Here is a 17902-nt window from a genome sequence, read left to right as displayed (position 1 = left end):
GGGCTGTATGAGCTGTGTTTCCTTGGGGTGGAAGAAGCACTTCTTCTTTGGGGGCAGACAGATCAGAGATGCCAGGAGGATGCCCCTGTGACTGGAAGCCATCCTCAGGCTGTGGGACCAGACACTTTGAGCCACTGGGAGTAGACGAGGAGGCAAGACCCGTTATCTGTTTCTTTCGGTGATGAAAAAGGCAAGGTCACCTCCTGAGCGAGTGTGGGCACTAGGGGCTTGAAGGCTGAAACAGACCTTGTGGTGAATTTGATGCAGGTCCGAGCATCAAACAAAGAGAAGTTAAGTGAATCGTGACCTTGGCCAGATGCCGGATTTCTTGCTTCTGAGTCTGGTACATATCCGTCCCGCCCAGCCCCTGACATTTTCATCTAAGGGCTGACTTCAGTGACATTTAATGAAATTGGCTTTTTTTAGAAAAATGTTTATTTATTTTTGAGAGGGAGAAAGTACGCAAGCAAGCAGATGAGGGACAGAGAGAGAGGGAGACAGAGGATCTGACGTGGGCTGTGCACTGACAGCAGAGAGCCTGATGCAGTGCTCAAACCCACAAACCATGAGATCATGACCTGAGCCAAAGTTGGACACTTAATTGACTGAGCCACCCAGTGCCCCAAATGAAATTGGCTTTTAAATTTTTGTTTTTACTCTGAGACATGGAGAAAATTTAGCTAAATAAATAGGTTTGGTTTCACTTAAAATAATTTTTTTCTTAAGAGAATATATTCAATCTAAAAATATAGAAAATGCAGATAAGCAGAAAGGAGAATAAACATCACCCATAAACCTACAGTCCAAAGATAAGATTGTATGCTTCTGAATTACGGACGTAAGTCACAGATTCTCAAGTCCAGGGAAATACTGATGATGATCACTGTCAGTTTGTAGTTGCCTACCACATACAGTCACGGAGCTGGTTGTTCCTCCTCTGTTTAATCTTCTCATCACCCTATTTTATTGCTACTTTTATTATCATCTCCATTTTATAGAAGAGAAGCTGGCCTGGGAAGGATTGAGTAACTTGCCTAGGCCAGAAGGACAAGCTGAGGCAGGTGTAGGGCTAACCTGAGACTGGCCAGACCAGCCCCTAACTGCTACTCGATAGTGTCACCAAACAAAAGAACGTGTGTAAGTGGTATTCCCAGCACATTACTGACATCAGTCTATTCGTGTAAATTCTTGTAATAAGAGACTTTATGAGCAAACCAAGTCTTCTTTAAATGAAAGAGCTTCAATGAGGTATACTTGATGTATAATACACTACACGTATTGAAAGTGTACAGTTTGAGAAGTTTTGACATGTTTACACCTGTGAGAGATATGTATATATATATATATATATATATATATATATATATATATATATATATACCATGATCAAGGTAATGAACATATCCTTTCCCTCACAGTGAGCATTTATGCTTCTTTGTCATTTGCTCCCTCCTGTGCCTCCTATTCCTCACCCCAGGCAGCTACTAATTTGCTTTCTCTCACTATACGTTAGTTTGCATTTGCAAAAATTGTATATATCCAGTATAAATACTTATTTAGCCTGGTTTATGTCACTGAGCACAGTTATTTTGAGATTTATCTGTGCTGTCAAGTGTCTCCATCCTTTCCTTTTGTCACTGAGTAGAATTCCTTTGCGTGGATGGACCACTTTTTGTCTATCTGTTCTGTCCTGTTGGTAGATGTTTGGGTTGTTTTGGATGGCTGGTAGTTTTTGCTTATTACAAACAGAGCTGTTGTAAGTGTGTTCGAGTGTTTGTATAGATGTTTGCTTTTATTTCTTTTATCTCTAGACTTGGGAGTGGATTTACTGGGTCATCTGGTAGGTGTTTAACTTTTCAAGAAACTGCCAGACTGTTTTCCAAAGTACACATAGCATTTTACATTCCTAACGGCAGTGTGTGACTCCACATCTACATCAACATTTGGTGTGGTTGGTCTTTTCACTTTCAGCCATTCTATCAGGTGTGTGGTAGGTAGAATCTCATTGTGGTATTAATTCAAGGCTTTAAAGTTTTTTCCATGTTTATTTATTTCTTGTGAGAGAGAACGAGCATGAGTGGGGGAGAAGCAGAGAGAGGTAGAGACAGAATCCCAAGTAAGTCTTCACGACGCCAGCACAGAGCCTGATGTGGGCTTGATCTCACAAACCCATGAGGTCGTGACCTGAACTGAAATCAAGAGACAGACACCTAACTGACGGAGCCACCCAAGCACCCCAATTCAAGGCTTTTAAAAACTTTTCAGTATGCAATACTTCATAGTCCCTACAATGATTATCGAGCCTCCCACATCAAGTAGTGAAAGGTGAAGAGAAGAAATGTAGAAATTATTACCAGTCTTCTTTTTATTTTATTTTATTTTATTTTATTTTATTTTATTTTATTTACTATTATTTTTTTTAATGTTTTATTTATTTTTGAGACAGAGAGAGACAGAGCATGAACGGGGGAGGGTCAGAGAGAGAGGGAGACACAGAATCTGAAGCAGGCTCCAGGCTCTGAGCTGTCAGCACAGAGCCTGACGTGGGGCTTGAACCCACGGACCGTGAGATCATGACCTGAGCCGAAGTCAGATGCTTAACCAACCGAGCCACCCAGGCGCCCCTATTACCAGTCTTAAGAGTAATAATTATAGGGGCGCCTTGGGTGGCTCAGTCGGTTAAACGTCCAACTTCGGCTCAGGTCATGATCTCACTGTTTGGGAGTTTGAGCCCCCCACTGGGCTCTGTGCTGACAGCTCAGAACCTGGAGCCTGCTTTGGATTCTGGGTCTCCCTCTCTCTCTGCCCCTCCCCAACTCACACTCTGTCTCTCTCGCTCTCAAAAATAAATAAACATTAAAATTTTTTTAAAAAGTAATAATTACAGATCCTTTTTGTAGCCTTTCATGTGCTGAGGGCTTTTTAATACAATTATGTCTAAACCTAGCATCAACCCTGCAAAATAGGATTTTTTCCATGTTACAGATTAAGAAAGCAAGGCTGAGAGAGGTGTCCCAGTTAGCGCAAAGCATATTTGAACTTAGCCTCATCTGTTCGAAAGCTCATGTCCTCTGGCTCCCCACACCATACTGCATTTTGTAGTTATTCTTTCTTTAAAAAACAAAACAAAACATAATCTATTTTCCCACTGTTGCCTTCTGCTCCAAACATGGAATACAGAACTTAAGCCTTCAAGATAGTCTAGGCGGACAGTAGGAAAATTCTTTCTAATGTAAATTCTCTATGGAGTCACTGCTTAAAAAATCTCTGAGCCCAAAAGCCTGGGTTACTGAATGAGGAGGTTCTGACTCGTGCTCTGCAGCCCAGCCTCTGGGCCATCACTTACATAACAGGAGTCCACTTCAGGGAAAACAGAATTATTATTATTATGCTGTGCCATTCTTCATCTGTAGAGCTATTTCTGTGTCAGATGCCACCTTTCAACTTGACAGACATTTATCTTGGACCCAACAATCATTAGTGGAGAGCCTACTAAGTACTTGAATGAATTCTCTCGTTGGCCATGCACACGCGTGCATGCACACACATGCACACACACCCTGCACCATCCTCTCCTCCTGTATGATTGGGTAGTTTCGCTTTGTGAGTAAGAAGCAGATCATCTGAATCTGGCTTCTCTGGCCCTTGCTAGTGCAGTGATCTTGGACTGGTTACTTAATGCCTCTGACCACCAGTTACCTCATCTGCACGAGGGCAGTATTTTACCTGCTTTACAGAGGTGGTGATGAAGATGAAGTGGCATGGTGGAGGTGGAGTAAGTATTAAGTTTTATTATTCCTGGTTTCCTATCAAGAAAAAAGCTTTTGAAGTGTTAACTCATTAGGTCAAAGCTACATGAGTAATTAGGGGTGGCAACAACATTACAGAGCCTGTCCTGGGGCACCTGGGTTCCACATTGTTCTGTGTCCTTGTTGCCAGCTTCCATTATGTTCCTGCAAGTCCTCTGGGAAGCTGTTGTGGAGCAAAAGGAGACTGAAACAGTTAAACAGCAGACCAGCAGCATTCAAAACCCAGTCTTGTGAAAGTAATACTTGCTTCTGAAAGATAGTTGGGGGGAAAAATGGGAAAAAAGAGAAAGATGTTGCCTGTCATCTCTACCCCAACCACATGATGGTGTATTTTGTTTCAATCTCTCTTTCTCTCTCTCTTTTTTTTTTTTATATGAAATTTATTGTCAAATTGGTTTCCATACAACACCCAGTGCTCATCCCTACAGGTGCCCTCCTCAGTGCCCATCACCCACCCTCCCCTCCCTCCCACCCCCCCATCAACCCTGAGTTTGTTTTCAGTTTTTAATAGTCTCTTATGGTTTGGCTCCCTCCCTCTCTAACTTTTTTTTTCCCTTCCCCTCCCCCATGGTCTTCTGTTAAGTTTCTCAGGATCCACGTAAGAGTGAAAACATATGGTATCTTTCTCTGCCTGACTTATTTCACTTAGCATAACATTCTCCAGTTCCATCCATGTCGCTACAAAAGGCCATATTGCCACACCCGAAAAACAAATAATCCAGTGAAGAAATGGGCAGAAGACATGAATAGACACTTCTCTAAAGAAGACATCTAGATGGCCAACAGGCACACGAAAAGATGCTCAATGTCGCTCCTTATCAGGGAAATACAAATCAAAACCACACTCAGATATCACCTCACGCCAGTCAGAGTGGCTAAAATGAACAAATCAGGAGACTATAGATGCTGGAGAGGATGTGGAGAAAGGGAACCCTCTTGCACTGTTGGTGGGAATGCAAACTGGTGCAGCCACTCTGGAAAACAGTGTGGAGGTTCCTTAAAAAATTCAAAATAGATCTACCCTATGACCCAGCAATAGCACTACTAGGAATTTACCCAAGGGATAGAGGAGTGCTGATGCATAGGGGCACTTGTACCCCAATGTTTATAGCAGCACTTTCAACAATAGCCCAATTATGGAAAGAGCCTAAATGTCCATCAACTGATGAATGGGTCTTACTCTCTTTTTAATAGAAAGTAATGCTCATCTCTTACATGGTCTGTAATCACACTGCCATTAAAGTATACTTCGTCTTCCAGCTAACATTATACCTGTTGGCCATAAGGTCATACTTTTTATGAACATAATTTCTGTTGGCCAGAGAGAAGATACCTCCATTTACTTAACCATTCCTAAACAAGATCCCTTTTTGTCACTACTAGTGAAAATATTGCTGTGCATATTTCAGAATACTTCTTGCAGAGAGAGTTCTTGAAGTAGAATAATTGAGTCAAAAGATGTATACGTCTTTAAGGGAATTTTTGGTTATGGAGGGATAGTTTACACAGAGGGTCCCTCCAGGTTATGGAGGGATAGTTTACACAGAGTAAAATTCACCTTTTTAGGCTAAAGTCTTCTAGCCACCCCCACAATGAAGATAGAGATTATTTCTAGAACCCTTGAAAGTTTCCTAGCATCCCTTTGTTGCCGACCCCTCCCTTTACTCTCAGCCTTTGGCAACTACCAATTTGTTTCTGTCCCTATATTTTTATCTTTTCCCAAGTATCACATGGATGGAGTTAGACAGTAAGTTGCCTTTGGAGTCAGGCTTTTTTCACTTAACATAATGCTTTGGAGATTCATCCAAGTTGTATGTGTCAGTAGTTTATTCTTTTTTTTTTTTTTTTTTTTTTCCAGAACAGTATTTCATTGTGTAGATGTACTACATTGTGTCTCTCTGTAAACCACTTGATGCACATTGTTTCTGGTTTTTGATGATTATGAATAACTGCTATAATAAGTATTTACATTGAGGGGTGCCTGGGTGGCTCAGTCAGTAGAGTATGCAACTCTTTTTTCTTTTTTATAAATTGATTTTTTAAATTTATTTATTTTGAGAGAGAGAGAAAGAATGAATCCCAGAATCCCAAGTAGGCTTTCCATCAGCAGCATGGAGCCTGATGCAGGGCTCAAACCCACAACTGTGAGATCATGACCTGAGCCGAAACCAAGAGTCAGACTCTTAACTGACTGAGCCACCCAGACACCCTGAGTATGCGACTTTTGATTCAAAAGGGTTTAAGCCCCACGTTGGATATAGAGATAACTTAAAAATAAAATCTTTAAAAATATAAAGCTGCGTAGAAATTTTCATGTGAGCATAAATTTTCATTTCTCTTGGGGTTGATGGTAAGTGTATGTGTAACTTTATAAGAATCTGTCAAACTGTTTGCAAAGTTGCTGAGACTTTTGTATTCTCATTAGCAATTATGAGAGTTCCAATTTCTCCACACCATTACTGCCACTTGGTATTATTAGGGTTGGTGTGTTTGCCATTGGAAGAGCTATCTAATAGCTATCTTATTGTGGTTTTAATGTGCATTTCCTCAGTGACTACCAATGTTGAGACTCCATTCTTGTGCTTATCTTCATTCCTCTCTCTTCTTTGGTGAAATGTTTATTCAAGTCTCTATCTTTTTAAATTCAATTTGTTTTCTTATTCACTTATGAACATTCTTTATGTATTCTGGATATCGGTTCTATCAGATTTTTATTTCTTTGCAAATATTTTCTCCCAGTCCATACCTTGTCATTTCATTTTCTTATTGGTATCTTTCAAAGAGCAGATGTTTTTAACTTTGATGAAGTCCAATTCATCAATTTTTATCCCATAAATCATGATATGTAAGAAATCTTTGCCTATATGAAAGTCACAAGGGCTTTCTCCTGTTTCCTTCAAGAACTTTACTGCCTTAGTCCTAATCAATTTTTGTATATATAGGGAGTTTTGGCTTGAGCTTCATTTCTTTCGATATGGATGTCTAATTGTTCTAGTACCTTCTGTTGAATTGACCATATATGTGTGGGTCTATTTATCTCTATCTTGCTCCATTGGTCTTTATGTTTAATGCACTATCTTGATTATGGTAGCTTTATGGTAAGCCTTGACCTTAGATAATGAGTCCCTCAACTTGGTTGTTCTTTTTAGAAAATTGTTTCTGGTCTCCATTGTTTGACTTTCCATATAAATTTTAGACTAAGCTTACATTTTCTCAAAAAGGCCTTCTGGGTGTTTGATTGGGATTGTGTTTATAGATTGTGTTTATAGATTGAGTTTATAGATCAGTCTGGGGGCAGATGACCTCTCAGTGACATTGACACTTCTGATCCATGGAAACTATCTTTCTGTCCATTTTTTTAGGTCTCTGATTTCCTTTAAGGTTCTTAATACACATTGTCAAATGAAAGATTGTTCTACTTTCTTGTCAGGGTGTTTAGCACATTGTTGTGTCCTTGCGAATAACAGATCCACATTTTTCCTACAAAAAGCACTGTTGTTTTACACCCTCTTGATTATGCCTTATCTCCAAAGCATCGTGCCCTCCCTTCCACGGCTTGTAATGTACTGCTTTAACTACTTCACAGTTTTAAACTCTTTACCAAAGTCTAACATACCTGCAGAAAACTGTACAAAGAGTGCAGCATCTCGGTCAGTTTTCACAAGGTAGAAATACCAGGTCAATAGACAGAACATTACCAGCAACCCAGAAGCCTCCTTGTGACCCTTTTCAGTTATTAACTACCCCCATTCATGCTGTCAAGGGGAACCACTGTCTTGCCTTCTAACATCACAGATCAGTTTTGTCATGGCTTAGATGTCATTGCTGTCAGGGACCTTCTAGGTTTCTTATTCCAGGTCCCAAAAATGTGCTTGGCCTCCTCTTTGTGCCTTTGCTAGTGCTTACAACGCCCACCCCCTCTTCTGCCTTCTCCGGCATTTCTTCCTCCAGCTTCCTTGAAGAGCCCTTCCTATTCTTCCAGCTCAGCTTAAGTTTCATGCGCCCTGAGAAGGCTTTCAAGCCTCCTCCTCTCTGGTTTCCACTGACATTGTATTTACCTTCATTAGCACCTTAATGGGGATGTGTTGGAGTCCTGTTTCCATTTGACTGTAAACTCTTTGGGATCTGGGACAAAACATTCCCCCCGCCCCCCATTAGTCTGACTTTTTGTGATTTATTATTATTGTTTTGTTTCCACGCCGCTTTTGGAGCAAGTGAGAAAATATTATGGCTCTTAAAGGCTGTTAAATTCATCAATATGGTGGTAAGAAAGAGGGTGATGCCTTCAACTCCTCATCTGCTGGAAGAACAACAGCTTTTAACTTGTAAAGTCTGTGAATCCAGTCTTTGGCTTCCATATCAAGGGTGCATGTGTAGATAACTCCCGGCATGTATTCACTCTGCCACCAACATATTTGGGGATGCCTTTTCACTGTTAGTAAGAAAGTGGCCATATCTCAGTTTCTGTTGCTCTGTATCAGGGTCCAGCTGTTCCTAATAATAATGGCTGGGGTGTTTGTAGCATTGGGGCCACAGTGGCTGCATGTGAGAAATAGAGTCTTTCTCTTGCAATACAGACTGTATGTAGCTGTGCCTTTTGCTGGAGTGGATACATGAAGCAGTAAAGGGAGAACAGAGCTAATCTTACTGACCTTAAACACTGAGGCATTTCAGTTAATGATTGGAGTGGTTTACACCTATCAGAATAGATGGCAGATTTTACCAAATCCTCCGAAGGCAAGATCCATTGACCATTGGAACACTCCATTCTGGGTGATTTGTGTCTCACTGGGGGACTGAAATGTTCCCTTACTGGTCATCTTAGATAAGGCCAGCTAACCCGAGTGCATTGTCAGGGGTTGGGTTGAGGTGGGTTAAAGGCTTTTCCAGGGATGGAATAATACAGGAGGCTCAGAGGGGAAATGTCCAGAAGGGGTAGCCCTCAAGTATAACCAAAAGGAACAGGGAAGCATATGGTGGTTGGGAGGGAGGTTCCGGGTGCCTGGGCCTGCACGGGCCCAGCTGTGCAGCTGTGTCTCTGTGCATTTAGGCTTCCCCAGTTCAGGCTGTGTCTCTTCTGAGTTCTGTGGATCATTCTTGAGTGGTTTCTATGAGTGCTCCCCGGCTACGCACGTAGAAGGATGCCTCTGATTCAGACCACGACCCTGGGAGACGGGCCAGTGCGCTTTCTGATGTCCTGGGGCAGGCCTGGGCAGCAGTCAGAAGCTCCTGGCCCCCCTCAAACTTCTGTCCTTTAGGAGAAGATCGGCTGGAGAAAGGATGCGCTGCATTTGCTGGTGTTCACTACAGACGACGTGCCCCACATTGCACTGGATGGAAAACTGGGGGCCTGGTGCAGCCACACGATGGCCAGTGCCACCTGAATGAGGCCAACGAGTACACAGTGTCCAATCAGATGGTGAGGACCAGGGGTCCCAGCCCCTCTCCCATGATCCTGTCCGTTGGCCAGGTGCTCACCTGGCCCTCTACTCATGGACTTTCCAGTCCGTTCTGGGAATTGGGTTTCTAGTCCATCTTCTCCAGCTAGGCTTTCAGAACTCATTAACTCAGAACATTTCTCACAGATTTCTGCAGCTGGTTCATCTTCTGCCATCGTGCACCTAAATGGAAGCATTTAGTTAAGGAAGAAGTGACTTGGGGAGACCAGATAGATCTCAGAGGGGAGAGGTGAACTTACAGGAGGCCAGGGACTGTGCTCCTGCAGAGATCAAAACTTGCATAGAAGTTATAGGGCAAAATAAATGAGGATAAGACATTGTGACTTCTAGAAATGGGCTCCCTGAGGCACCGAGTCCTGTCACCTTCAGGAGTGGGGCTGTAGGTGTCCTGTACAGAATGGGAGGCCCCAAGGACCTTCCACTGTCAATAGTCTATGACCATCACCATGTCATTGAAAAGAATTTATGCAGAATTTCAAACATATATCATAAAAATAGAAAATTGGAATGAACCCCTATATGCCTATTGCCCAGATGTAATAGTTACCAAGATCTTGCCACACTTACTGTGCAAACAGGCAAACAAACAAAAACCTGTACCCTCTTCCTTCCCAAATCCATTCTCGTGGTGTCTGGCTAGAGAGAAATACTTTGTAATTTCCTTTGTTGGGCAAGCCCCTATTCTCCAATTTCAAGCCTTCCATATTATCCCAAGAATAATGGAGTCTGGAAAAAGGACTCCTAGCTATAGAACTTGATAACTGTAGAGCTAATGAGGACCCCTCTACCCATCATTAGCCCTTAAAATCCTTCAGGACATTATTAGACTGCCTCTCAGCCTCCACCCTCCCCTCCTGCTTGGACCCCTCCCCCACCATAGCCCAACATTTAAGGGAGAGGTCAACAGCCTCTTCTGCCCATTCTGAGTAGTGAGCAGGACCCATGAGAGACATTGGGGGGCCCAGTTGTTGGGCTTAGGAGAAGGAAAGTAGGGCAAGGAGTTAGGGAGGAGAAGTCCTAAGGAAGATAAAGATAATGGTTGCTGATGGTAGATTATAGGGTATGGTGGCTGGACTTTGGGGGGCCTCTCCTCTATGCCCCATCCTTCCTAAAAGGATGGAGGCACAGACCAGCTGTGGGAATCTTCCACTCATTATGTCTCCATTCTGGCTTGGGAGGGGTGAGGGGAATGCATCTAGTTTGGGAAGTGCCAAATGGCCCTTACCTGGACATCCTTTCTGCATATTTCCCCAATTTGGAGCTGCCAATGGGGCTTGGTTATTAAGGATGGCCAGGGGAAGATGCTTTTCCTAGCAAGTGTGGGTTCCTGAATGCATGTTGGAGCTGGGGATGGTATCTCGGCCTGTTAGAAATGTTACAGCCTTGGGGCGCCTGGGTGGCTCAGTCAGCTAAGTGACTTCAGCTCAGGTCATGATGTCACAGTTTGTGAGTTCGAGCCCCATGTTGGGCCCTGTGCTGACAGCTCAGAGCCTGGAGCCTGCTTCAGATTCTGTGTCTCCCTCTCTAGCTGCCCCTCCTCCACTCACATTCTATCTTTCTCTCTCAAAAGTAAATAAACATTAAAAAAAAAAAAAAAAAAAAGGAAACGTTACAGCCTTGACCTTTTGCCTTGGCGCTAGGACTATCCATCTCTTGCCTTGCTTGGAGAGAAATTGGCAGAGAACAACATCAACCTCATCTTTGCAGTGACAAAAAGCCATTATATGCTCTACAAGGTAAGCCTGGAGGGAATGAGGGGAGCCAATGGCCTGATTCTGGGGCCCATGATGACCCGAAGGTGAATAGGAGATTAGGATGTGGGGTGAGGCAAAGTGTGAGGTAGTGGTCTGAGGAGTGTTACCAGCCTTCCTCTATGTGGGAGATCCAAGGGAGAAGTGAAATATAGCCCTGCCTTGATCTAGTGGGAAATAATAGTATTGATGAAGCTATTCAACATTCACTTAGCAGCACATGCCTTTATAAGCAATTTAAACATAGGGCATCTGATGTGATCCTGAGAAAAACTTTTGAGACAGTAGGAGCTCCCATTTTTCAGATGATGAAATGGATATACAATGTAATCCATAGGGAAGGACAATATAAAATAAAAGTGTACAGAAAGAAAACTAAGGCATTGAAGCAGGTTACATTACTAATTCCAGTATTCCCAGAGTTTTATGCCTTACTCACAGAGTAGGGCAGACCAAGGGGTCGGTCTGAGATAGGATTTCCCAAAGAAAACAATAAATGTCTTGGGCGAATAGAGCAGTCTGTGTATGAACCTATTCTGTCTCAGAGACTTTTCCTGGGCCATCCTCTGGGCCATCGTTATAAAATCCTCTCGTGAATGTGTTCTTCCTCACAACCACAGGCAAGTCACATTTTGAACTAGAACTATCTGAGTTGCTCAAGGAGTGTTCATGTAAGCTAAATGTAAAACTCGGCTCACCTCTGACTTCCTTTGACTTGAGAGGTTATGAGAACTGAGTCAGCAATCCCTCCCCAACCCTGTCCACCCCTCAGACTGCCCGCCCCAGTCCCCTCTCTGGGCTGCTCTTAAATATCCACAGAATAACCTCTGTCCGATCGTGTCTTTCTATTGCTCCTGCCTGAGATTATCACTGATAAAATTCCACTTAAAACTTCAGTTCTTTCTCTTCTGTTAGTCTGAATCAATTTTAGAAGATGAAAACAAAGGAAGAGGATTGTTGGTTTTATTTTTTTGTTGTTCAGTGGAAGATAGCAGGATAAAACCCAGCCATTTACACGTAACTTCTTTAGAGGGATCGATTGCACCGACTAGACTTGGTATGCTTCCAGATACTTCAAGATGGAATTGATCCACTTTGGCCTAAGCCATCCTTGTTCAGAACCAAGGACACCTTGCTCAGGGAGTAGGTCCACATAGTCCAAGGCAGGCTGAGGGCAGTGGGTGTTTCTAGAGGTCTAGAAACTTTAATAAGTGACATAGTCATTAGGACAAATGAAAGAGGAAAGGCAACCACTTCAAGGCAGCCTTCTGTGCCACAGGATTTCACCCAGAGATACCCAGATGTCCTTGGGAGGCCATCATTCACATGTCAGTTCCCTATTCAGGAAAGAGGCCATATTTGAGAGACTTAAAAGAGATTCCCCTTTTACTCCTGCTGAAAAGATTGTGAGCATCCTCGAGCTGAAGCTGGGAATATGGATCTAGGTAGACTTGAGGAAAGATGGCAAGAATATCAAGAGTATGTTGTCCATAGAGGATGAAATTTCAGAGAGTTGTCTGTTACATACCAGATGGGAGCGGCCTCCCAGAAGGAGCAGGACATTCTACTTTGGGAACAGATCTTGCCAGGCCCCTTTGCACTTAGACCTTCGAAGGTTGATGTTCCACAGCCTGCTGCATAGCTCTGTCCCCCAGGGCCCGTGCTCGGCTTTCCTTGTGGCACCTTCTCCAGTTTATGGTGTGCGAGACTGGCAGAGTGTGGTGCTGGGGGGCCCTTACTGGTCTAGCTCAGGAGACCGGTGTTTACTCTGATGGTATAGAAGGACAAAATTGGCTTATATCTCTTCTTTTTTTTCTTTTTTTTTCCTTCAAGAATTTTACAGCCCTGATACCTGGAACAACAGTGGAGATTTTACATGGAGACTCCAAAAATATCATTCAGCTGATCATCAATGCGTACAACGTAAGTCACCAGTTTCTTCCCCACTGCTGCTTCTCGCCCTCTCCCGCTGAGGCTCCAGGAGCTGCTGTGGACGCAGGTGGGCAGTGAATGCATACATGGGCAGCCTGCGTACATGGCTCTGCTTCCTGCTGCCTGCCTCTTGAGTTTTGTGCCTTCCTCCTTCACTCCGGTTTGTGGTGGAGAAGGCCCCCATCCTACTTGATGTATCCTCTCCCCTCACCTCTGTTCTCTTGACTCTCATCAAAATTTGAACCCAGTGAGCAGCAAATGGCTCAGTCAGACTCCGACCAGTGGCCCCTGGACATGCTCAGGTTCTGACTCCATGATAGCCTGTGCCCCCCACTGGAGCACCACGGTTGGGTGGGCACAGGTTCTCCCTCCTGTCCTCCTTTCCCTCAGTTCCAGATACCCGAGGAGTACTTGACTCAGACCTACTTTTCTCAGGAAAATGGCAAGCACAGGTTCTCATGCTGGCAAGTTTTATACCCTCAGCTCTCCCCTCCCTGCTAAGCCCCGCTAGGGTTATAGCTTCCAGTGTCCACTCAGTCCTTCACGGGGCCAGGTAATTCACAAATTGGAATTCAGGGTACATCTTCCTGTTAAATCAAAGTTCTACATAAAGCAACTATAGTTGAAGTAGCACTGCTGGTCCTAAACTCATGTGAAATAGACATTTGTGGGCAGACCTGGGAACCTGATTATCCACTATGGCATCACATGTGTGGTAGAGAAGCCATCTTACTTTCCCAACCATGACTGATGTACAAATGAGTATGTGGAACTCTGCCTTTCCAGGGTTGACTTTGTCAACCTGCTGGTGCAGCCCTCTTTTGAGTTACAAAATACTGCTCAGTTAGACCAGGAGTCAGAGGTAATGTCCTCACCACTGGGGGACCCCAGAGCCCTCACTGGTCCTAGCGTGAGCTGAGTGGCAGTGAGGATTTGTGGATGGTTTTCTGTCCTCTGCTCGCCCCATCTTCTATTGCACACAAGGATCCTCTTCCTCTCACAAGTGCTCTGATTCCCCCTCACTCCTAGAACTTCCTGTTGAGAGAAACCAGACTTCCTTCCCCTCTTCCTACCCTCTTCCCTACATACTGACATCCTCTTTTCTGTTCCCTGACATTTAAGTCTTCACCAGACTCAATGGGCCAGGGTTTCCAGGTTCACCTTTGGTGGTTTTCACATTTCCACGGTGAGTGGAAACGTGACCTACCGAGAGAGTGTCTGGGAAGAGAGTGTGTGTGTGAGGGAGGGGGCCCAGGCCTGCCAAATGTCACCCCCTTTCTGAGGGCCTCTCTTTTTGTGAACTTCTTTGGCCTCAAGCTCTGGATGCTGGACCAAAGGAATTAAAGTAGGAGCTAGGACTGCTGCCTCTGGGGGCACCGTGGCTGAGAGACCCCTGGGTAAGGAGAGGGGCTGCTGCTAGGCCTGCTGTCACTGGGGGTGGGGGTGACCATAGCTTGCCTCCTGCCAAGCCCACACCTTTGGGGAATAAGTGGCTGAAGAGCAAGCCCATCTTGGGCTCTAGGGTGGGTGAGAATTTCTCCTGGGTTTCTAGGGAGGATTTTCATCCTCAGTCAGCTCCTGAGTTCAGATCCTGCTGGGAGGCTCCCCAGGAGCCTCTGGGGCTACCTCTGGGGCTCCCCTAAGAGTGCTACCTGCTGAAGGCCTAGGCCCTCTGCTCCTCATGACTTTAAGAAAGGAGAGCATAATGACTCTGAGTTGCACAGAACTGACTGGATGGTATTTGCCAGAAATGGAAAAAACACTCTGCTCTGTCGGTGCTTTGTGTGGCCGGGTGGTTCTGTACTTTGATACCTGTGTGTGTGGGACCACTAATAACCAGGGAGCACAAGGCATTGTAGGTTTTCTGTGTGGGAGCTTGTACATAACTGGGGGAGTTCTTTCCCTGAGATGTGTTACAGTGGCTCTGCGCAGGTTTATTACATATAAATTCATCTTTTTTTGTAATGTTTATTTATTTATTTGAGAGTGAGAGAGTGCATAAGCAGGGGAAGGGCAGAGAGGGAGGAAGAGAGAGAGAATCCCAAGCAGGCCCTGCACTGTCAGCCCAGAGCCGGATGTGGGGCTCGATCTCATGAACCATGATATCATGACCTGAGCCGATACCAAGAGTCAGAGACTTAACTGACTGAGCCACCCAGGTGCCCCTAAATTCATTTTCCTAATTAAAATCCAGGGACCTGGGGAATATGCTTCGTGTGGTTGGTGGAGGTTAGGAGAGGAGCCGAGAGCCCTGTCTGCTGTTAAGGAGTCAGGATTGGGATGAGTATAGAAAATGATCTTTTCTAGGCAGGAGCTACATTTAACCTGGGATGAAACCCCTGAAGAAGTCTGGGAATCCAGGACTGTAGCTTAGCTCTGAGTTCATCTGGTTCCTATGAAAGAATGCGTTAGGAAATGAGACACACAACTTACGAATGAACATTTGAAACTCAACTATTTTTTTTTAATTTTTTTAATGTTTATTCATTTTTGAAAGACAGAGAGAGACAGAGCACAAGCAGGGGTGGGGTGGAGAGAGAGGGGGACACAGAATCCAAAGCAGGTTCCAGGCTCTGAGCTGTCAGCGCAGAGCCCGACGTGGGGCTCGAACTCACGAGCCGCAAGATCATGACCTGAGCCGAAGTCGGATGCTCAACCGACTGAGCCACCCAGGGGCCCCGAAACTCAACTTTTAACATGGGTGATTCTGGAATGCTATCAACAGTTCACTGGAAAAATTTAAAGCAGCGTTATTGAGATGGGGAACAAATAAACTGTACAGATTGAAAGTGTAAAACTTGTTAAGTTTTGACACGTGTACCCATCTTTGAAACCATCACCACCACCATCATGGTATTGAACGTGTGCGTCAACCCAAAAAGTTAGGATCGTCGGTAATTCCCTACTTCTGCCTCTTTCCCTCAGTGGGGATTTGAAAGCTATTAAATATACGAATGTGAGACAGCAAGGTATTTGGAGCCAAGTCCAGCGGGTGGAAGCCGTGTTGGTGCCCAACAGTGATTAGGACCTGCTTCACTGGCTGTGGTCATTTCTGACAGAGGGGAGGGCCCAGGCTGGGCCTTGAGTGTGCGTGTGTGTGTGCGTGTGTGTGGGGGAGCTTAGCGGTGGTTATCCTTTCACCTGCTCCTCTCCTTGGCCTGGATCTAAGCCCAACTCTAACCGGACTGTTTGCTTTTCTCTGTGTCACCTTACCGCCTCGGCAGTTTGTGGCGGATCCCATATGAGTCATGCAACACATGACTAAGTATGGGTGTTGACTTTGACCTCCCCTAGAGAGCTGGCAAACCGTCTGTGGGGACATTCTGAAAAGATTTTGGTTGAAGCACATGTAACAGATGAAATAGCTGTGGTTTTTAGCTAGGCTGCGGAGGGAGCAGAATGGGAAGGGCATGTTTAATGTCTTGTAGACTCAAGTCTGTTGTATGCAGCTTTCATAATGTGAAACTTCAACTCTGGGCTTTGATTTATATATCTTTTCTTTCTCTGCCAAATTCTTCATTGCGAGAGATCACCAAGTCCTCCCAAGGGGGTTTAGCTTGGCTAAACTGGAGCTTGGCTGTACTGGAGGTGCTAAGGAGAGCCCCAAGCCCAGAGAGAGGCCCTGGGTGCACACATACAGAACACGAGCACTGTGTCACATTGAGAAAGGGGACAAGGACTCAGAGAATCACTGGGGGCTCTTTTCAGAATGGGAAAGAACAGAAGGAGCTGGAAACCGCTAGAATTGCATGTGGAGGGTGGTATCAGAGGCTGTGGTGTATGTGTCTCCTAGTGGAGCACATGTTTCTCTTTTTGTTGTTGCCATAAAGTCTGCGCCCACCCATTCCACAGCTGGCCTGACTTAAAGCAATTGCAGATGTGACCTAGCCTGACCGAGCATTTTAATAGCCTTTAAACTTCTGACATTCTTGACATTGTCTCCTTGTCCCAGGATGAGGAGTAAGGAAATGTCTTCAGGGGCAGGGCTAGTAGGAGTTAACTGAATTTCAGGAGTCATCTGTAAGTCTTCATGTATTGCCTGTATCTTTGCTTCTTTATTATATTTTATGCTCCATTCATTCATTCATTTGTCCAGCAAATATATAATAATGGCTTAATGTGTGGCAGATACCGTCTACATCTTGAGAAACAAAACAAAACAAAAACAGCAAGCAGAATACAGTCCTGCCCTCTGGGAGGCCATAGTCTTTTATAGGAGATAGACCTTTATGATCAGAATACAACCTGATTGTCCATATTCTCCAAGGTCAGAGCACTGCAGGGAGATCAAGAAGGCCTGGTTCTGTCCTGCCTGCCTCTAGGCGCTGAATGACCCTGGACAATGCCTTTTCTTTGACCTCAGTTCCCACTTCCATAAACTGATAGGTTTAAACTGAATAATCTTCATGATTCCTATCCCCCCCCCCCCCCCCCCCCCCCCCCGCTGTCAACATCTTAAGAGTTTCTGATTCCTATGGGGGCCAGGAGTAATAAAAACTTCAGATCACAACACAAGGCTTTGGGGGTCTAGACTACAGCATAGATTTAATTTCTATCCATTATAGTTACCAATTCATTCAGTAGGAGTCCCAGTCCCCAGTGCTCTTTCTCCCCCTACCAAATTCCCCATTAACCCTTCTGGGTGGCAGCTCCAGCAGACCTTCATGGGGAGGGAGGATTGGTATTTCCTCCTAATGTCTTGTTGGTGAGCTACAGGGCCCTCATGTTTTATGTGACTGATCCCAAGTAATTTTTTATGTAGCTCCAGTCTACCTAGCCCTTTTATGATACATTGATTTGCCTTATTCTCATAGTTATTTGCAATTCAAAAATATATATATCAAAAAGAAAGTTAATGTTTGTTCATTTTTTGAGAGAGAGAGAGAGAGAGAGAGCAAGCACAAGCAGGAGCAGGGTAGAGAGAGAGGGAGACACAGAATCCGAAGCGGGT

The 17902-nt window shown here is 44.5% G+C and overlaps 1 protein-coding gene across 1 annotated transcript in view; it reads left to right on the top strand.

The window, feature by feature from the left end:
• The window catches only part of ITGB5 (integrin subunit beta 5), a 121354-nt gene that overhangs the window by 57105 nt on the left and 46347 nt on the right, over positions 1 to 17902 (top strand). The window contains 4 exon segments of the mRNA XM_042955044.1: positions 9068 to 9149; positions 9152 to 9228; positions 10909 to 11004; positions 12853 to 12942. Coding sequence (XP_042810978.1) covers positions 9068 to 9149; positions 9152 to 9228; positions 10909 to 11004; positions 12853 to 12942 — 345 coding nt within the window.

This window comes from Panthera leo, chromosome C2, assembly GCF_018350215.1.
Source record: "Panthera leo isolate Ple1 chromosome C2, P.leo_Ple1_pat1.1, whole genome shotgun sequence".
Lineage (NCBI taxonomy): Eukaryota > Metazoa > Chordata > Mammalia > Carnivora > Felidae > Panthera > Panthera leo.
This window is presented reverse-complemented; position numbering and strand designations above follow the sequence as displayed.